At 36.3% G+C, this 22,817-nt stretch overlaps 2 protein-coding genes across 4 annotated transcripts; one reads left to right on the forward strand and one right to left on the reverse strand.

The window, feature by feature from the left end:
- The first annotated feature begins 805 nt into the window (after nt 1-805).
- Nucleotides 806-1,988, forward strand: LOC117905547 (predicted GPI-anchored protein 58). Its single transcript, XM_034818446.1, has 3 exons — nt 806-986; nt 1,070-1,489; nt 1,658-1,988. Exons 1-3 carry the CDS (start codon nt 806-808, stop codon nt 1,726-1,728), a joined length of 672 nt encoding a protein of 223 aa, XP_034674337.1. The 3' UTR covers nt 1,729-1,988.
- A 2,153-nt stretch (nt 1,989-4,141) lies between these two features.
- On the reverse strand, nt 4,142-22,371 carry LOC117907777 (small GTPase LIP1-like). 3 transcript variants are annotated; one of them, XM_034821425.1, is made up of 7 exons: nt 21,932-22,371; nt 20,073-20,164; nt 19,785-19,926; nt 9,441-9,745; nt 7,376-7,429; nt 7,160-7,290; nt 4,142-4,602 (listed from the first exon to the last, which is right to left on the reverse strand). In XM_034821425.1, exons 1-7 carry the CDS (start codon nt 22,023-22,025, stop codon nt 4,413-4,415), a joined length of 1,008 nt encoding a protein of 335 aa, XP_034677316.1. In that variant the 5' UTR covers nt 22,026-22,371; the 3' UTR covers nt 4,142-4,412. The 3 variants fall into 3 exon arrangements, with proteins under 3 accessions (XP_034677316.1, XP_034677317.1, XP_034677315.1); XM_034821426.1 differs by lacking the exon at nt 4,142-4,602 and adding an exon at nt 4,710-5,596; XM_034821424.1 differs by lacking the exon at nt 4,142-4,602 and adding an exon at nt 5,611-5,893.
- Nucleotides 22,372-22,817: the final 446 nt, after the last annotated feature.

Genomic DNA, 22,817 nt, shown 5'->3' on the forward strand with positions numbered 1-22,817 from the left:
TATATAAAATAAAAATAAATATATATATATATATATATATATGCAGAGAATATTATTTAGCAGCAAGTTTGTAATTTTTTGAATTTTTATTAATATTTAGGTGATTAGGAAGCTTTATGTTATTAATTTTCATTCTTATTTTCTAGGGATTTAGTTTATCCTAAATTCTATATGATTATTTTCTATCTGTTTAAGGAATTAGTGAATCCAAAATTCTATCTTATTGTTAAATTTTTCTCTAATGATCAAGAGTACGTTATTCTATTTACTTTTTAGTCTCTCCTTATAAGGTATCACAGCCTCTCTTGGTAGGAGATCTCCAACCTCGATATCCTAATAAAGAAAAGGTTGATTATGATTATTTGCTAATAGATTTATATCATGTTGCATGTGACAGATATTAGAATTCATGAAATATATTGCGGGTCTAAATAATATAAATTTTATTATTTTGGAAAGGAACTATTCGGAAAAGAAAATAATCAATAAGGAAAAAAAAAAAACACCTTTTTTAATGAGTTACTCTCAATAGTTGATGGGTGGACCTTAATATATTCCAAATATAGGACACAGTTGAGAATTCTACGTACATAAAAGAAAAAAGAAAGGACACGATTATAGAAAGACAGGTGGAAAGTCTATAAATTAGGGTGTCCTTAGAAATAGTGCAACTTTATAACCAAATTAATTGTGCATGGCTGGATGAAATGGCTTGTGAGTTTTGACTTTTGAGTGCATGAGAAGGCTGTATAAGTATATAACAAGAGTGTTTTGGAGATGAAACACAGCCTCTTAAGTCTTAACCATGGAGGTCCTGAGGACTTACCTCCTCTCTTCATTCATATTTTGCTTGCTCTCTCTTGCTGCTGGTCGATATGAGATAAGAAGGCTTGTTCCTTCAGGTCCTGATCCAATGGAGCCTCCTGAAACACCATCAACTTCATTTACCAAAACCCAGTTTGGGATGAAGAGGCTTGTTCCTACAGGTCCTGATCCAGTGGAGCCTCCTGAAACACCATCCACTTCATTTACCAAAACCCATTTTGGGTGAAGAGGCTTGTTCCTTCAGGTCCTGATCCAGTGGAGCCTCCTGAAACACCATCCACTTCATTTACCAAAACCCATTTTGGGGTGAAGAGGCTTGTTCCTTCAGGTCCTGATCCAGTGGAGCCTCCTGAAACACCATCCACTTCATTTACCAAAACCCAGTTTGGGATGAAGAGGCTTGTTCCTACAGGTCCTGATCCAGTGGAGCCTCCTGAAACACCATCCACTTCATTTACCAAAACCCATTTTGGGGTGAAGAGGCTTGTTCCTTCAGGTCCTGATCCAGTGGAGCCTCCTGAAACACCATCCACTTCATTTACCAAAACCCATTTTGGGGTGAAGAGGCTTGTTCCTTCAGGTCCTAATCCAGTGGAGCCTCCTGAAACACCATCCACTTCATTTACCAAAACCCATTTTGGGGTGAAGAGGCTTGTTCCTTCAGGTCCTAATCCACTGGAGCCTCCTGAAACACCATCCACTTCATTTACCAAAACCTATTTTGGGGTGAAGAGGCTTGTTCCTACTGGTCCTAATCCAGTGGAGCCTCCTGAAACACCATCCACTTCATTTACCAAAACCCATTTTGGGGTGAAGAGGCTTGTTCCTTCAGGTCCTGATCCAGTGGAGCCTCCTGAAACACCAAGCTCGATTGCACAAGAAGAAGCTCCTCCAAGTTGGTGACCATAGAAAGGCAGGCAGTAAGGTGCCACATCTCAGAATTAAATGATACTGTATATTTCATGGGAGATCCTGGCCCTCTTCTTTGTTCTTTGTAGCTGTGTTATCGTTGTGTCCATTATATCAATAGGCTAGAGGAGTAAGCATCCTAAATAATTGAGAGGTCATCATGTAAACTCATGTGGATCTCTCTATGTTTCTTTCAAAATAAGATATATTTGGATCGGTGTGTTTGATAATTGTTTTTTAGGACAAAAATAAATAAAAAGCCATGTTTGATTAACACAAAATTGGTATTTTGTACGAATATTATTTAGTTATTTTCACGGCTGTTGTTCACGATTGCATGTATCTGCCTGCAAGATATCATTCATCTTTCTTATGGAATCCAAAGGCTTGTTCCTTCAGGACTTGGTCCTTTTCTATAGATCATGGGTTCAAAAAAAATAGTTGTAATTAGCATCCTAAATAAATGAGTGTTCATGTTAACAACTACCACATTGATGAGGGAATAATATTACTTTAGAGGCTTTCTGGCTTGTAATGTTTTTTTTTAAAAAAATGATCTCGTTTAATAAGTGTTTTTGAAAATAATTATGAAAAATAGTTTTTAAAAACAGTGGTTAAAAATAGTTTTTTAATACTTTGTAAAATAAAATTTATTGGGACTTGAAATATTTTTAACATATTTTTTTAGTTTTTTAAATATATTTGAAAAATAATTATTACTTATAATAGTTTATTTTTAATAATTCTTCATGTATACATGATATTTTTTAAAATTAATCCTAAAAATAACTTAAAACAATTAAAAGATATATTTAAAAACACTATCTTTTTTGTTTTTAAAAATAATTTTATTATTATTATATATATTCCTTTTTTATATATATTTTAGAATAGAAAATTATTTGTTGTACTAAAATTGTTCTCAAATCTTCCCGTCCATGTTCAACACTCCAAGAAAATTGACTTTCAATGATAAAATATTGTCCTTGAAAAATTAAATTTCGTCTCCAAAAACATACATTTCGGATCGATCATATCTCAAAATATATATATATATTATTAATATAGTAGAACCTCCTCTGACAAATTGATAGGTCTCAACTTGATACCAATATGCTAAATTAATAATTCAATAATTTTTTAAGATAATCTATAAAAAAAATCTTTGTAATTTCATATAGGATCCACTAACTAAATAAATTAATAATTTTTTGTTATGCAACTAAATTCAAATGATATGTCTAGGATATTGCTTGATTCTTCAGAATCCTCTAAGATTTCTACATCAAACAAATAATATATTTTCCTATTTTATTTTGGGAAAAAACATTCTTAGAGAAAATGTCATTATGAAAAAAAGGTAAATCTCTTGAGAAAAATCTGAAAATTTATATCTAAAAGTAAGCATAAATGTGCCAATGAAAATGTGGAATGGGAGATTTTCATGCTGGAAATGACAATTTAAGAAGAATATTTTATTAGAAATAGAAAAAAAAAATGAAATTATGGCAGAGAATCTAAAAGGGTTGTGGTTTTCAATGTAAGAATGTCAATTGAAAAAAAAAGGTCATTATGATTCTTGTGGGTATGGAATCCAAAGGCTTATTCTTTCGAAAATTAAAATATTAAAAATTGTAGAAACATTGAGATTGGAAATTTACAAAAATATTGAGAAATAAACATTGATATTCGAATTTTTAAAATTCTACTAAGGACAAAATTGATTTAAAAAAAAAACCTTTATATAAGTATTGAAAAACCTTTTAAAATAATTAAATAAAAATAATAAATATATTAAAATTGCTTTATTGATGAAAACAATATACGCACGCATTCAGAGGGGTCTAGAGAGAGCGTGAACTCACCAATACTATTATGGAAGTCTTGCTAATTCGTGTTTTGTATTCTTATTCAATGTATCAATAAAATACAAGTTGGGATTGGTGCTCTATAATTGGGTGTGTGCTTGTGTGGGTTTCTTAGTTTAATTTTTGGAAGGTTGACTTAGAGGAGTGTCTAAGCGGCTCTGATGTGAAAAATTATATAAGAGTTTTGCGCCTATGACAGTAGTTATTCTGATAACGGTTCACTAACTTAAAAACACATTTAGAATCCGTTTAAATATTAAAAATAATAAAAAAAACTTTCTAGAATCACTCCCAAATGGGTTCTTAATACCAAAGTGATGATCCACCTAATTTGGATGTATTAAAAGTCGTAAAAAATGATAATATTTATTATTTATAAATATTTATATTTTATTTACAATTTTATGTTTTTGACTTTTGTTGTATATAAACTTGGTAGGTTTCAAACCCCATTAGGGATGACAGCTCTATAGAACTGGGTTTTAAAAGCCACCTATCACTGTTTCAGATGCGATACTGTAATGGCAGCAAAAGACAAGTGGGTAAAAATTAATTGCCATTAATTTCAAATGAGGTAATCAATCATTATACAGTCACCCACATCACAAACTAGAGGGGCACAAAAATGGGATGCATACAGAGATCAAGCAACCAACAGAATGAGAAGAAATCAGCTTTACTCAGAGGGAAACCCCTCTGGGAACCCAAATATGAATCAACAAAAAGACAATCTAGTTGCTCCTTTCTGATCCAACAGGCAAAGCTTTTTCCTTGAGCCTTGAATCTAGTTTGCAGAAAAGCCTTGCCTATTCAGATATTAATATCTGCCCGCTTTGATCTTGAGTTGCTGCTATTTGGAGATTCAGTTCGTGTGAATCTTGGGAGGTTGTAGTCGTCAGAAATGGAGACTGGCTGCTGAGGACGTTGAGCAGGTGAAGGCATGTAATTCCGAGCTGGGAGTGGGGGAAGAATGTTGTACTTGTAAGGGTCGCCGCTTAAACTGCAGATAATGACACAGGCTGGTACCATCAGAATCCATCTAGTAATAGTAAAATGGACAAGCATAAAAGTTCATAATACATCATAAATAAATGATGTCTCATTAGATATTGCCAAGCCTATCATGTCATTTTGCCTTTTGCCCTCTTGATATGTTCTTCATTACCAGTAGGTATAAGAAAGAACAAAAGAGGAAGGGAGGGACCTCCTCCCCAGCAAATTCTAAGCTTTGTCCATGGGTGATCCTTGGACCAGCTGAGAAACTATTCCTAGAAAGACAAAAAAAATGTTGCTCTCCACAGATTCGATTGTATGCATTGGCAACTGTTGCCTTGACTGCCATGCATTATGGGATAAAAAGACCATCATCCTTTCCAAACATGCCTTCATGGCAATCACAGGCAATTAATAGCTATAAATGATGCTACATGCGGAAAGGTCTATAAACAAGACGAACAGAAACATTGATCGCCCACTCCAGCCAACTTTCATTCTCACTAGTTGGTTTTACCACTTCAGACTGAATTGCCAACTTTGCCTCCATCCAACTGCGTCAGCAGTGAAGTTTCCGTTGTTCAGACCACTTTCCCAAGTCCAACACTATCCAGGAGATGTGGGTTTGCCACAACAACACTCCACAATCTCCAGTTGCATGCCTGTAACAAATCTAAATCTGAATAAGTTTCAAGCTAAAGCAAAAGAATGATGGGAATCAGACTTGCTCAGATCTGCAGTTTCTCAAGATATGTCATCCTTTCTTTCCAAAATGATACCCAGGAATCTCCGCCCTTAAATTAGCCATAACTAATAGAAGCTAAAAGTAAACACTGAAAAGGGGCTCCCTGCATCACCTCAGCATTTCTAAATCTACTCCAAGTACAAATAAATAGAACTCAATCCAGAAAGTAGCAGAGTGAATTTGCCAACATCCCTCAAGCAAATGAGAACCACTTGAAGCATCTCATGGAGCGCTCAAAACAGCACCTTCTTGCTATCTATTGTAAGAAAGAATCACAAAATAAAGTGGAAAAGTGCTCCAGTAAGTGAAGTCAATAGCAAAAACATAGAAAGAATCTGACTTTCCTTCTCAACATCTAGAGGGATTAAACTGGCTTGTTTCATATTCCCCTTTTTCCAATTCTAGTCTGTAGAAATCGTTGAAATGACAAACGATGTGTTGTCTCCATGGTTCTCCACAAAAATGTGTTGTCTTCATGCCCTTAACCTTTAAAATTTCTAAGCTAAAAAGACCACTTAACCAGCCAAAAGCATCATGCAACCTTTGAATTTCCCTGATTAAAGAGAATCAAAAGTGACCTGTATAAATGTAGTATCTGCACTGTAATTCGAAGCCAACAAGAAGCCACAAGTCTCAATCCAACCACAAGAACACGAAAAAAAAAATAGTCCTCATAGAACTGTTCCAAAATAATCAAAATTTCAGAAAGCTGGAACAATAACATTTTTGAGCTTCACAATAATATGGTGGTAAATAAATAGCACCAAAGCCACCATCACCAACAAAAACAACAACTAGTTCTAGGATATGATGTATGAGAAAGTTTAGAACTGCTGAGCTTGATTTCAAAATTTTTCCCGACTCCCCCCACACTTTTACAGCCTACAAGATGCATGCAGAGTGAATCTAGCTCCTTGAGATATGGATGTAGACTTGTTTCTACATCAACTCTGAAATTCCCATTTCCCAGACAATTTTTTTACTGCCTTCCATATCTGCTCAAAAGCATATTTTTAGGAGGTCGCACCAATTCACAAAACATCTACTTGGTAAAAAGAAAAAAAAAAAAAAAAAAGAGTTGTTCTTTCTATAACCCCTTTCTTTTTTTTTTTTTTTTTTTTTTTATCATTATGTTCAGGACTTGAACATTTGAAGCACATCAAATCCAAAATCTTCCAAAAATGTCATGAGAAGAATACTATTTAAAATCGCCAGTCAAATAAATGGGTATATTGAATAGACCATCGACCATAGACACTAAAAAAGGTATAAAAGGATAGTTCTCCAAGCTTTCCCACTCTTTTCCACACAGTTCCTGTGCCAAGTCAATAGCATTTCTTTCACTGTTTTAGAAATCACCTAAGATCCCTCAAATATAGAGAACAAAACCTACAAACTCTTTACTTTTCCATAATGGATAAGAGGATGGTTAGCTAATTCCTCTTCACTTTTTCTTAGACAATGATATATTGCCAGTGACCACCCTCTTCTTTTGAGTTGATCCAAGGTCAAAACTGTACCCCATGCCTTTTTCCCAAACAAAAAATCACATCCTTGTGGAGCCCCAGGAACCGCACACTTCCATTATAGGGAACTAGTTTTTCTTTTGCATTAGGGCTCAATATATTCCCTTTTTGTTTTTATCAAAACCTTATTAGTTCTAGAAGGATTCTCTTCTAGTACTTTTAATTTCATTCCATTGCAGTTATTTCTGTTCTTTGTTTCCAAAAAATAAAAAACATATTTAATACTCCGAAACTAAATAAACATCATATAACAGCATTAAATGTTATCTAAAAGAAGTTTAGTTCAGCATTACCTTGTATCCATGTGGAAGACATCGTCATCACTCAAATTATCACTTGAGTGGGGGGCAGGTCTTTCAAATGGTGAACTCGACCAGGGGTTTGGTGCGGGTAATTCATTTGAAAAATATCTTCTCCTGATCAACTGGAAAACAAATACCAAAAAAGTTAAACTAATTAGTGCTCCATATGCAAATAATCCCTCATGACAGGCAATACCAAACACTCACCATTAAAAAGAACTTCTTCACAGCTTCCTTGTCAAATCTTGCTTCTTTGGCAGCCTTCAGAAATAAAAAAGATGAAAATTTTAAATATGTTTCCAACTGATAAAGAAACAAGAAAATAAAAAATAAAAATAGCCAATTCACCTATCATACAAGTATTTTTAACAAAAAAGTACTATGTTGAATTTCACATTATCCAGCTAACTTAGAACACCATTTGCCACACGACATTCCACTTCATTGATAGAAGTGTCCAAAAACCAGTTAAGTTTAATACTCACCTGGTTAAGTCAACTCTCTTCCAATTTGCAACCTCAACAAGAAATTTTAGAAATAAAAAATAAAATTTTAAAAAATAGAATAATATACAATCACCTAATGGTTCAATACATGTATTGACATTTTTGTCATACATATCTATACTTCCATTATCTTGTCCTGCTGATAGTTTATATTACCCTTTGAAATCATTTGGCTTTCAAACTCCAATTGTTGAGATAAGCCTTTATTGAGTTGCATGCAAATCAATTCACTGAAATTTCACTGTTCTGAAGATAAAATTTGAAATTCTGACAGTAACATTTGAATGTTTTAAAATTCCCAGTTTCTGGCAACAGAGAAAATATTGGACCATCATAGTAGTTCATTTTGACAGTTCATGTTCTAGCTTCTGTTTTAAAAAGAAAAAGAAAAATTAACAGTTCATTCCCAAGGAGGAATAAATTAGAATTAAGTTGCCCATAATTACATAAATCATAAAAATAATTTTGTAAAGACTGCTAAAATGGTGTCTCAATGGTTATTGGATGCCAATTTTCTACTTGCAAGCCACAAGTGCAAGTTAGAAGTTCTTATAGAAGTCCTGACACTCAAACAAGGATTTCCCCTTTTTTCTTCTTAGAAGAATAGTTTCTTGTCTAATTTACTGCTGTACTATAAGATAAGATGGTCTTCAAGATACTAAATGAATGACAGATAGAAAATCAGTGAATCATAATATGCTTGCCAATTAGGATATATGCCCTGTAAAAGTGTCATATTCTCTGTTTTTACCATTTGCTATACTACAAGTCCTCTTTTCTATTAATACATCACTTAGGCTTTTAGCATTCTTTTAGATTTCACTTTGGGCAGTACTTCACAAATTTCCATAGATTGGTTTCTTCAACAACATTGCCGATGTCAATATGAACACTGAAACTCCCATGGACCCATATCTCTGGGACTTATTTACATCTGGGTCAATACATTTGAAATTCAGGTGAGAGCAAAACTTTACAGAATTTGAAGCTCGTAATGCATGAACAAGAAGTTCAAGTATGGCTGCTGGGCAATGAATTAATTTTCATTCTCATAAGAAACTATACTTTTATTATATTAATAAGTATGCATTAATAAAAGAGGAAGAAAGACGAGAGAACCTTCAAAAAAAAAAAAAAAAAATGTGCAGTGTAACCAAAAACATCGTAGCGGAAATTTTTTAGCTTCCCATCCCTGAGATAAAATACCAAAACTCAGGGGGCATAAGAAGTCCAACAAAATCAACTAGGTAACCATTCAACCAGAAAGATTTACCTAGTTATATTTTTAGGTCCCTTGTGTATTTACACTAAGACTTAATCCAAAGTCAAGCATGAATCCAGGTACATGTATCGTTGTGTAAGCACATATAAAAATGGATACACACATGTACAAGGTCCATTGAAATCGATGTCTTGCAATCTCACACATGTTTGCTATTAAAAAGTGCTGTGATTACTTAGGAAAGGACATATTTGATGGCAAGACATGTGGAGAAATTTGAAACCATTTGCCATCAACAAAAATACTAGTTATTGGTTTGGGTCCCTGCAATTTTGTAGAATGTTCTTCATAGACCAGATTCATGCAAATTAATTTTCATTAAAGCTTGATCAACATATCCTATGTCCTGGACCTGTATAAATTACATATCAATATATGTTTGAATAGTGAAATGTTTTTCCTATGATGACTTGAAAAAATGAGACAAGAAAACTTCTCAGACACATAATTTTAATGCAGTCACACTAAAAGTGAGAATTCTTACAGCAATAAGGCCTCCACTTCCTGGAAAACTCTCTGTCAGAGGTAGTTCCTCGCTAGATGGAAGCAAACCCTGCTTCTCAACCCACTGACGAGCAACATCAACAAGATTGCCACTGCTTCCTCTTTGGCCCTCCTTTGTTGCAATATCTACTTTGTTACCAATAACAATGAATGGGACAGGAAGGCCACAAGGACCAGCAGATCCTAGAGGAGCTGAGAACGTACCATTTCCTGCAATTTCAGAAGCCCACTTTTGCAAGTTTGTTTTTGTCCTTTTTTGGGAGAGATCATGGACAAAAATGACACCTGCACATAAATTTCAAGCAAAAAGGATCTAAAAGAACTGATTTTTACTGTATAGATATTTATCAGTGGTTGATTGGTTTGAATTGGAAAAATTATTAAACTGGAAAGAAACCTAAGCTCTGTAAGCATTCCCCCCTTTTTTTTTCTTTTAACATTTTTAGCTCATCAAGAAAAACGAATTTATATCATGTTACATAATTTTAAGCATCAAGACCCATACTGCATATTCTTTTGTTTTAGAGATGGTTGTGTTGAAAACTTGTATTCATGCTTAACATTTACATCTAGGTCAGTGTCCTCACAAAATGTTAAATTCATAAAGTGGGAAACATCTCCCAAGGAATTGAGCTTCAAAGTGGGATTTATAATGCTTTGAAAGCATTTCGGGCACATTCCTGACAGATGTTAATCACCCTTGCATTCTCAGCAACCACAATTCCTAAAATTTGGAAACATGCGTCCCATATTTATTACCTGTGCTACCCTAGTCATAAGTAAGCTTCCTGTATTAGTTTCATTTCTGAAGTGCAAGTCATGTTATTTCTAATTTTCTAGTTCCTGGCTTTGACGTATTATATAATTTATATTAGACATCTGTTACATGGTTTTTCTTTACTAATAATGAAAATATTGACTACTGCAAATAGAAACAGAAGCAAGCTAGATATCACACAGCTGCTACCGTGTGATAGGTGGTGTAGCAAAAGGCCACACTAAATCCAAGAGCCTAACAACCAAAAAGAGGATCTGCATTTTTTTATATAGAAAACTAGGAATCACACAGTTAAATCCTTCACAGAAAGACAACAGAACTGTACAAATGCATGCTCCATTTTACTTCACTTGGATGGTGATGTTCTATGCTTGTGATAGTATACAAACTCAAGAAAAATAATATGGCACAACCCATGACAGACAAACCTTCCAAAAATTAGCTTATAATGAAAAGGATAATATGAGATGTAAAATACATGTTATTAACATGTCCAGCATCTGACTCATGAACAGTCCAGCGATCTGTAACTGTCCAGGACCTTGATATTAGGTCATCCATTGCTACAATCGTGTCAATGTCTTCCAACCATAAAAAAAGCCACCTTCAGTTAGAAAGGAGATTTCCCATTTCCAAATTTATTTCACTAGTAATAACATTGCCATAATCTACCACTAATGGAAAAAGTTTACCACAGAAGTTCTTGAACTAAGACAAAGTTTGCTGACTTCATCAAGGAGATTGAGTCTATGGTTACAAAGACAATCCACTAAGTCCATGAAAGTAATCAACATCAAGCCTCCTACAACTGTACAGGGGAACTAAACCCTAACCAGCCAAAATAATATCAGCCACAACCCCAAAGCAAAACAACCAATGAGGAAAAAGATGATTCATCACCTAGACACTGCATAACAAAGGACACATCTCTCAAGGCTCGACTTTAAAAGGTCTCCTAATCTGTAACAAGTCATCGATATAAGAGAGAGACATTGATAGGAAGACGCCAGCAAACCAAGGTCCAAATCAAGAAAAGATGGAGAAGAATGAACTTGATGCAAAGAAAGCATGAAAAATAAGAAGTCATTAATTTCCAGATTTGTTAAATTATATCAGAACCCAAAGTTCCAAGAATGGGGTGAGCAAGATTGACCTAATACAAGAGAGAGAGAAAAATCTCAAACCCTTGAGATAAAACAGAAACAGGGACATTTAAAGCAAAGGTTTTGGCCCCCTCAGCAAAGCTCCTCCTGAAGCTGGATCTTCAACATATCACCAACAGGACAACAAACAAATGAGTGAATCAGAAATATAGAGAGAGAGAAAAATCTCAAACCCTTGAGATAAAACAGAAACAGGGACATTTAAAGCAAAGGTTTTGGCCCCCTCAGCAAAGCTCCTCCTGAAGCTGGATCTTCAACATATCACCAACAGGACAACAAACAAATGAGTGAATCAGAAATATAGGAGAATGAGATAGCTTTTCAGGGACAAGGTTCTGACTACCCAACCACAAAGTTGGCCTCTCATTTATTTGAGTGCGGAAAATAGATGCTTCTAATGAAGGATTTCATAATGGCCCACTCTCCAGAGGAAACATCAAAAGCCACCTTCCCACTAGAGTTCCATTTCTCAAGGAGACCCCTCCAAGACCAAAACCCTCCTTCACACTTAGGCTTACAGACCTAACTTCAATCTATAAGGTGATCTCTTACCTTCCTGAAAATCAAATCAAAGAAAATTTTGATAAATCTCTCTATCCTAAATGCAATATCATTTTTTATCTTGAAAAATAGAAGGTAGTATGTGGGGATATAGGCAAGACAAGAGCAAACAAAAAGCAATGCCCTTCCTAAAACTATCACCACCACAAGGCAAGTCTACAACTAAGTTCCTTACTAATCCCCAATACTTGATAAGGTACCATTGTCTATGCTGACCTTAGGGCCTAATGCTAGCTTGAAGACTTATTTCCCAAACGAGTTTAAATGTTAAGAGGCCATATTTATTTTAGTCCTCAAAAGAAGATGGCCTCATCTCAAAAATGAATGTCGGGCACCCTAATGCAATTCCTCCCTACCTCAAAGTCCTTATTGAGACCATGAAATGAAATAAATATGGCCTCCCTACCCTAATGTTCTCATCATCATTCCACTCAGAACCAATGATTTAGAAACCTGATTGGACTGACCGGTTCAACTGATCACACTGTCAACCAGCACCCTCACCGGTTTGGGCCACTTTTGAGACATTTGGGAGTTGAACAGGGCCTGAACTGTGTGAACTAGTGGTTGGACCATTGACCAATGTGAACCAGTCAATTTTGGAAGGATCATTCCCTCCACATCCTTTTATTTATTTATTTAAGTTTTAATTATCCAAAATGATGCTGTTTTGAAGGATTTCAATAAAACAATGCTGTTTCAGCCAGCCTTGTGTTCTATGCTCCAAATCCCCAAAATCCCAACTTTTGCACAAGAACCCTAATGCTTTACCATTTGCTCTTTGGAAACTTGGAAGATCAAGAAACTCTCTCTGCTCATAGCAATGAACTCATTGCAGGTTGCTCTATTCTCCAAGTTCTGCTCTCACATTTTTTTCAAGTTGAGATTTTGGTTGAGCCAGAATCGTGGAATTTCATTGAGTTGAATGAGAAAAAATCTTTTACAGTGACATTCACCATCACCTAATGACATCAGACATTAACATTTTCAATCACATAGAATGCTTTGACAGCAAGCATGTGGTCGGAAGTCCAACTGTGCAGTTGGACGTAGAACTAGGATGCAAAGGATAGTTGTTCACTAATTCAAAAATAGAGGGAGCGGAAATTGAAAAAAAAAAAAAAATTTGCTGGTTCTAGTGTTAAGTGATGTTCTCTAAGAAAGAAAACATGGAAAAACCAAGAACGTGGGTATGTTTTCTGAAGAATTTCTGAATTCCTTTATTGATCCTTTAGGTACACACCATACACATATATATACACAACTGACTGAATAAGAAAAAATCAATCTAGCTTGATTCTCTCCTAAAATTAGGAAACTGAATCGTCCTAAATGATCTCTCCTTCTTTATTCCTAAAATACTTTCCTAAATTAAAAACCCTAACTTTGAATGCCAAATTTCAACACTCCCCCTCAAGCTGGAGAATATATATCATATAATCCCAGCTTGCAAGTTAAGTCTTCAAAGTTAGGCCTAGGTAAAGCTTTGGTGAGGATGTCTGCGGTTTGGTGCTTGGTAGGAACATAGTTCAATCTAACCGTCTCACTAGTCACCTTCTCTGTGATGAAGTGTCTGTCGATCTCAACGTGCTTGGTCCTGTCATGATGCACGGGGTTCTTTGCTATGCTTATAGCTGCCTGATTATCACACATCATCAGAATTGGAGATGAACTCGTTTGCCCCAGTTCACTAAGAACCCTTTTTATCCAAATCCCTTCACAGATTCCCTGTGCAAGAGCTCTGTACTCAGCTTCTGCACTACTTCTGGTTACAACTGATTGCTTCTTACTCCTCCAGGTAACAAGATTTCCCCAGACAAAAAAACAATATCCAAAAGTGGACCGCCTGTCAATGATGTTTCCTGCCCAATCCGCATCTGAGTATACTTCAGTGTCACGGTTCTCTGTCTTTCTGAAGAATAGGCCTTTCCCTGGTGTCATTTTTAAATATCTAAGAATCCTGTAGACTGCTTCCATGTGTTCCTCAGTGGGGCTGTGCATGAATTGACTTACAGCACTCACTGCAAAGCCAATATCTGGCCGAGTGTGTGAGAGATAAATCAAGCGCCCGACGAGCCGCTGATATCTCCCCCTATCTACCGGTGTACTTTCTTTCTCGATACCAAGTTTCTTCTGACTATCCATAGGAGTATCAATTGGTTTGCATCCAAGCATATCGGTCTCCTTAAGAAGATCAAGTATGTATTTTCTTTGAGAGACTACAATTCCCTTCCTTGATCTAGCCACTTCCATACCAAGGAAATATTTCAAATTTCCAAGGTCTTTAACTTCAAACTCCTCTGACAAATACTTCTTCAAATTCTGTAATTCCTCCATATCATTCCCAGATAGAATAATATCATCAACATAGACTATCAATATGGCCATTTTCCCGGCATGAGACTTCTTGACAAATAGAGTATGATCAGCCTGACCTTGTTTGTAGCCCAGCTTCAGGACTGCTTTTGTGAATCTATCAAACCAGGCTCGGGGAGATTGTTTAAGGCCGTATAAGGATTTTTGGAGTTTGCAAACCTGATTCTTTGCCATACTTCCTTCGAAACCAGGTGGTATTTCCATGTAGACTTCCTCTTCTAGGTCACCATTTAGAAACGCATTTTTTATGTCCAGTTGTTGCAAGCACCAATCTTGATTGACAGCCAATGAGAGAAGAATCCTGATAGTGTTCAGTTTTGCAACAGGAGCAAAAGTCTCCTGATAGTCTATCCCATAGGATTGTGTAAACCCTCTAGCTACCAAACGAGCCTTGAATCTCTCGACTGATCCATCTGCTTTGTATTTTATGGTGAAAATCCACTTGCACCCCACGGGCCTCTTCCCAACCGGCAAATCTGTGATAGTCCACGTCCCATTCTTCTCAAGTGCATCAATCTCATCTTGTACTGCCTTCTTCCATTCTGAAATTTTTAATGCCTCTTGTATTGTGTTGGGAACCTGAGTATCATCAAGAGAAGTAGCAAATGCTCTGTAAGATGGTGATAGCCCTTCATATGTAACATAATTCCCAATTGGGTGATCTGTACATCTCCTAACACCCTTCCTCAATGCAATCGGCAGAGTAGAATCATCAATGCTGGGAATTAACACCTCTCCAGCCCTATCCTCACCTATGTTCTCTTCAGGAAGACTTGAATTGGAGTCAATATATTGGCCACATGTTGACTGTGATCCGTGCTCTAATTCCTGTCTTTTCCTCCTCCTGATGTAAACTTGTAAGTTCTCATTAGCAAGTTGTGGGGCTATAGGTTGAATAGGCATGGGAGACTGGATGGTCACAGGAGATGGCTGGACTGATGACGGTATGGGTGTGGACAACTCAGTGGGCGCGAATTGGAAAGGATTTGGTGACTCTGAGTGAAAAGAAGGTACACCCTCAAGAAGAGACTCCCAAACTTGATGTTCATTCATGCTCTCCCCCTGAACATGAGATTTGGGATAGAAGAAGACATGTTCAAAGAAAGAGACGTCCATGGTGGTGTAAAATCTTTTGTTGGTTGGAGAATAGCATTTGTACCCTTTTTGGGTTGGAGAATACCCTAGGAAAATGCACTTATTCGCTCGAGGAGCAAATTTGCTACGATTTTGAGGATACACATGAACGAATGCCGTGCAACCAAATACTTTGAGTGGTAAATCAGAAGAGGCTGCACGGGTGTGAGGAAATTGTTTTAAGAAAAGTTGACGTGGGGATTGAAAGGTAAGCACTCTGGATGGCATACGGTTAATCAAATAAGTAGCTGTGAGAATAGCTTCCCCCCAGAAATAGTTTGGAACATTAGAGGAAAACATAAGGCACCGGGCAACCTCCAAGAGATGTCTATTCTTGCGTTCAGCCACCCCATTTTGTTGTGGGGTGTCAACGCAAGAACTTATGTGGATAATGTCGTGATTTTGAAGATAAGTACTGAGACTACTAGTAAAGTATTCCTTTGCATTATCTGACTTGAGGACTTGAATTTTGGAATTGAATTGATTTTGAACCATAAGATGGAAGGTTTGAAAAATGTGTCCGACCTCTGACTTTTCTTTCATAAGGAAAACCCATGTTACCCGTGTATGATCATCAACGAATGTCACAAACCATCGAGTGCCAGAAATATTTTTTATCCGGGAGGGACCCCACACATCACTATGTACTAGAGAGAAAACAGTCGAAGGTTTGTATGGGATTTGAGGATAGACTGTTCGAGTATGCTTTGCAAACTGACAAATTTCACAGTAATAAGATGCTGGATTTTTATTGATAAATAATTTGGGAAACAATTTTGCAAGGTAAACAAAGCTAGGATGACCAAGGCGATAGTGTAACATTATAATCTCACTATCTTTATTGACCTTAGAATTTGACACAGAATTGAAAGACTCTAACATACTCTGAGACTGTACGCAACTTGCTTGAGAGACTTGGTTTGAGAATTGGCCACATGAGAGGAGGTAGAGCCCGGAACACAGTTCAGCACTGCCAATCATCTTCCCCGATTTCAAGTCCTGAAAAACACACAAGTTTGGATAAAATTTAGTAACACATTGGAGATCACGGGCCAATTTGCTAATGGACAAAAGATTACAATCCAAGTTTGGAACATGGAAGACAGAGTCAAGATATAAGTCTTTAGTAAGTTTTATAGAACCTGTCCCGGCAATTTTTGACTTTGAACCATCAGCAATATGGACGGATGAATGACCATTACTTGGCTTGTAATTTTGAAGAATGGTAGCATCTCCTGTCATGTGATCAGAAGCACCTGTGTCCACTATCCACGACTTCATTCCTCCTCGATTAGCAGTGAAGGCTACACCGGTAGTACTGCCACTGCCAACTTGGCTTAATAGTTTCTGTAGCATCTCCATCTGCTCTTTGTTGAATGGACTCGGCTCGGGAACAGAGGTGCTCTCAGAGTTGGCAGCCACGTGTGCTCTGCCATCTCTGTCAGACCGTGGCTTTGGTTTCCAATCAGCCGGTTTGCCATGAAGCTTCCAGCAAGTCTCCTTATAATGGCCTGGTTTCTTACAATAATCACACCAAGGCCTATCCCGTTTCTGACGATCTCCACCACTACTATTAAATGACCGAGTCGCAAGGGCAGAGGCATCCAATGTTGGGGCAGGTTGCTCTTTGGATCCCATCATCACTTTCTTTCTACTTTCTTCACGCCTAACCTCTGAAAAAGCCTCCCTGAGACTTGGCAGGGGTTTAATGCCCATGATTCGGCCTCTAACATCATCCAATTCCCTGTTTAGTCCTAGGAAAAACTTGAACAGTCTCTTTTGTTCCACAATTTTCCTGTATGTTGCTGCATCATCAGGACATTTCCATGAGTGAGTCTCGAATAAGTCAAGGTGCTGCCAATACCTTGTGAGTGTGTTGTAATACTGAGTAACTGTCTGCTCTCCTTGGCAGAAGTCATGTAGGGCTGATTCAACCTGAAAAAGTTCTGAAATATTTTCAGAACTTGAGTAAGTTTCTTTGGCTGCATCCCATATGTCCTTTGCAGTCCTAAACAGCAAGAAATTTTCACCTATGTCATTATTCATGGAATTGATAAGCCATGACATGATCATGCTGTTTTCAATCTTCCACTTCCTGAAACCCGGTTCTGTAGTTTCTGGCATGACTGCTTCTCCAGTGAGGTACTCATCCTTTCCTTTACCGCAAATGAACAGCAACACAGATTGTGACCACTGTAAGTAGTTATGGCCATTTAATTTGTGTCCTGTGATGAGAATAGGAGAGGAATCACTACCACCAAGGTTTGGAATTTCAGATCTGCCTCCTAATTCTGGTGACGTGACGCTGGATACTTGTGATGATGCCATTCCGTATTTTGTCATGGACCGGAAAGGTAGAAGAACACTTCCCAAGGCACGTGCAGGGATTGGAGTTGAGGAAAAATAGCCGGAGGACGTCGGAAAAGCTGATCGGAGGGCTCGCGGAGGCAAAAAGACCCCAAAAGAGGCACGTGCAGGGCTTGGATGGCAGAAACAGGTACGTAGGGTGGCTGGTCGGCGTCAGGCGAGCTTGGAGTAGGAAGTGCGTCGCCGGAAAGTGGCTCACGCGCCCTCACGCGCCGGCGCGTGAGATGCAGTCGCCGGCCGGAAAAATGCGCGTGGGCGGCGCGTGGATGGTTTTCTGGCTCTGGTTTTTTTGGAAAAGTTGTAGATCTCCTCCAGACGCTCCTTGCGGTGTGAAAAAAAAAAAAAAAACCGTCGCCGGAAAAGTTCGCCGGAAAAGTTCGCCGGCGGTGAATGTTTTTCTGACGACGATTTGACTGACCGGAAAGCGTTTTCTCCCTTGGCTCTGAGAACAGGGACTGATGACCGGAATGAGAGATGGTCGGATTGAGAGATGGCCAGAGAGATTTGGCCGGAATGAATGATGGCCTGAATACGAGGTGGCCAGAAGGGATTAGGGTTTCAGAAAACTGGCTCTGGTATTGAAGAATTTCTGAATTCCTTTATTGATCCTTTAGGTACACACCATACACATATATATACACAACTGACTGAATAAGAAAAAATCAATCTAGCTTGATTCTCTCCTAAAATTAGGAAACTGAATCATCCTAAATGATCTCTCCTTCTTTATTCCTAAAATACTTTCCTAAATTAAAAACCCTAACTTTGAATGCCAAATTTCAACATTTTCTTTTTCAATGCACAATATTATTGACAATATGTATATTTAATGGACCGCTGAAAGATTTAAGAAGTCGTGAATCAATAGGGCATATGACATATATGAGTTTCTAAGTATTTCCATTGATTTGATCAAAAATAAAGAAAGCAAAATTTGTTCAACTTCTGTGCACCACCAAATGGGACTCCTTTTAATTAATTATAACAATCATAATAACTATATGAAAACTATAGATAATAGGAAACACTTTTGCAACAGATTAATATATAATTTAGTTTTGTAGATATAATCACATTTGTGGAGAAAAACTATGACTATATTTTTGCATCAGCATTCAAGTTCCAATTTGCCCACTACTGTTGTTCTATCTCTTTGGGATTGATATGAGTTAGGAGCTTGAGATTTTAATAGTAAAAATACAAGATATTAGAAAACAAATTACTGCAGGGTGGAATTTTCTCAATTTCAAATTGAAGAAACATTAAAATACCCAATGTGTTTAGCACTTCGTTTCAAGATTATTAGGGGAGATTTTGTGAAATAGCTCAACAAACAGAGATGTTGTCAAAATTTCACTAGAATTTATCATTTTAATTTCTTATAATGATTTTCAATTTCAATAATTCATCAATTATATATTTATGATGTCATAATGATGTCATTATTCAACGGCAGTTTAACTACCTGTTTGACCATTAAACCGTAACCTAGCAACTTTTTCGATTTAATAACCAGTTCGATTACAAAAACATAGCTTGAAACATCCACCATAATTATAAACTCCAAAGCAGAAAGAGGACTTTAACTAAGACTTGGAGCAACCTCAACCCAACCCCTCAGTATAAACAACAAAAAATGACAAATAAATACAATACATCAACCAATAAGAAGTAGAGCAAAAAGAGTAAACAGAACAATCTTCAAAAACAAAATTTGCTAAGAGAATCTAAGGTCCTTATTCCCATAACCATCTAGTCAATGAGGACAATGTGTGACTCAAGACCAAGAACTTTTTGTACATCAAGAACTCTATCCACATGACAACAAACTTTTTCCACATCCATAACTCTATCTACATTCTTATACTTTTTCTCCTACATTAAAATCCAATGCAATGTTATTAATCAATAAAATATGAAATTAAGAATGGAAATAAAGGCTTACCATTGATTTGTGAATAGAAAAGAGAACGACAATCTTTGTATCGCTCATGTCCTGAAACATCCCAAAGTTCAACAAAGAAATCCCTCTCTGTATTGCCTTTATTGCTATTGGAAGAGCTACTAGAACTTCCATATGTGAGATGCTGGATAAGGCTATGGTAAAGTTAGTGAAGAGTTTATGCTATAGCCACTACTCCAAATTGGCTCTAAGAAATGAACAAATAAATAAAGATAAACAGAAGAGGGGAAAAAAAAAAAAAAAAAAAAAAAAGAGACCATAAACCCTCACCTTTATACCAACCATACACCCAATTGTTTGAGGAGGCCGGGCAATTGAACAACCTTTAACGATCAAATGGACAAGTGAAGTTTTTCCCACACCTACCAACAGTTTGAAGTTTCAAGGTGCAATTAGTCAGAAGTCTAAGAGAGGCTTTACAATTGAAATTGAGTAAAGAGATATGTTGAAACATCATATAAAAACACTTTGCAGTGGGGAAAATTAAGAAGAAAACTCAATCATGATTTATTCAGGTCATATTTGTGCTTATAGAACCTTCCTTTATGTGGATGCTTGAGAATGGATTAATGTTGCCATAGAAGCACTTAACCAATAATGAAGATATTCTAGTGATAATCTTGTCGATCTACTTTAAACCAAGACTGCCAGACTTTATGATGTTTGCAGAGAAGCTGAAAGCTTCAACTTTGGTGTGACTTGATAGATTAATCAATTAATCAAACAAATTCACAATTAAGCTATTTGTATGTAATTTAAGACAGTTCAAGTCAACATACAAATTACAAAAGGTTTTCAGCATATGGCAGCATTCCAAGTTAAGACTTAACTTCCCATTCAATTGTTTCTGTTGTAATAGAAAGTAGATTACATTATGTATCTTGTTTGTAAGGGGACACAATCATCTCAACTGGTAGTTCCAATATTAAGATTAGCTTCATAAGCAATTTATCTTGAAATTTTGAAAATAAAAAACTACTTCTTGTCAGTCACAATTATGCTTTCTAAAATATTATTTGTATCCCAATTCTCAGAAAAATAGAAAGTAGATTACATTCTGTATCTTCTCCTAGAATTTGTTTGTAAGGGGCACAACTGACTTAATTAGTAGTATCAACACTACAATAAGTTTCATACAAGTTTCTCATTTGGATACTTTAATTGTTTAACCCGATTAAAACATGTCAATCCCTTCATTGACTTTCTATTCACTCAGGTCTCCTTCAATCATTTAACTGTGATAAAATGGCTTAAATCATCATTTGGTAATGCATCCAATAAACAACTAGACTTTAAGTTCCAGAATTGTGATTTCTAATTTTATCAAGACAGGGACCAAGCCTACATGCTGAGTTTCGCCTTTCTAGCATGTTTTATGTGATAATTTCCAAACAGATAATATTATTTTCTTCCACCACAAAAATTAGCTACTAGCTCCTAAGAGAGATTAGGCCAGCAGAAGCAAAACATAACCTGGCCAATCAATCTAAAACTAAATATTTAAATGATTTTCTCACCAAAAACTTGCAAGAATAAGGCTCCACAAGTCAAAAATAGGTCAGTGTAAGCCTTGCCTGGTCACCCATTCTACGTCATTATAGTGTTTGACAAGCAAACAAGGATTCATGACCTCAACCCCAAATAGTGGAAATATCCCAGTAGTTACAAATTTGATTCAGTAGAACCATGATTAGCAATACAAGAAAAAACAAAACAAGAAATAAACAAATTCATGAGGGGTAGGACATTCAGGAATTGAGGACAATATATGAGAGATAAATCCTCTAAAATAATTCCACCATCTGCACCAAATGCCAACCAAATGAACTAGTAACAAGAAATCATCATGGTTATAAGCAAGAGGAGTGCTACAAAGTGGGCAGTTGTTCAATATTGCAGTGAATCTTTTCTGCCTAAAATACAGTTCATAACAAAGCAATCTTCATACAAATTCAACATCAGTATCTTGTCTTCCACATTTAGCATTTTCCGATTGGAATCAAGCACAATATCTTTAAAATACAATCACCAATCACCTCAGAACACAAACAAAACATGATAATCAAACTTGTCGAAACTAAACTAAAACTCAAATGGGAAATAGAAGAGTTCAAACAAGAATCACCTACCAGAGTCTCCCACAACAAGCACCCGAACCTGCCCAAAGGGCGGTCCACTGCCACTACGCTCTTCACTCTCTCTTTCACGTTCCCTCCAAAACATCTTTCTCCCAAAACCCTAACCCAAATTTGCTTTCTGATCAAAATAAAAAAAGACCCACGAGTTTTGGACGATTCTAGATCAATTGGGCGCCCAAAAAAACCACTATTTCAATGAAGAACAGCAAAACGTCTAGATGGGTATTCCCAATTCCAGTTTATAATGCACAAAAAGGCTAAGATTTGAGAAAAATTCGACAACCCAATTCAAGAAATCAATGAGGAAGACCATCGATCCTCTTCATAGCTGAACCCTGTTTTTGAAATCTCTGGTTTTTCATCCCATTCCAAATTCTCAGGTAAAATTCGGTTCGCCTTCTCTCCCGGTATCTTTGCAGGTGGTATTCCAAAAATCCGTGCCATTTTTATATGGTCCATGTGATTTCAATTGGATTCAGTAATTGACCGCCTTAAATATTTATTTATTATAAAACAACCCAAAATACAAATTTAAAAAATTCTTAACGATTTTTTTAATTTCCATTTTTTATTAGATTTTTTTAAATATATAAATAAACTAGGTTGTCTTAATAATAATAATAAGAAAAAGGTAAACATTTTCTTAGATTTTATCTTGGAATATGAATTTACAGCATTAAACTTGACATGGACAAAAGTTGAATGACTCTAAAGAAGAAAAGGAGACATAAAATCTAACATAATTCTATTAAACAATGTTTTTGGAGTGATATCTCTTGATTTTGTATAATATCAAAAGAATATTGCAGATCTTTTAACCAAAGGATTAACTTGTAAAGTAATAATAGAATCCTCGAAAGGAACAAGACTAAGATGG

This window comes from Vitis riparia, chromosome 18, assembly GCF_004353265.1.
Source record: "Vitis riparia cultivar Riparia Gloire de Montpellier isolate 1030 chromosome 18, EGFV_Vit.rip_1.0, whole genome shotgun sequence".
NCBI lineage: Eukaryota > Viridiplantae > Streptophyta > Magnoliopsida > Vitales > Vitaceae > Vitis > Vitis riparia.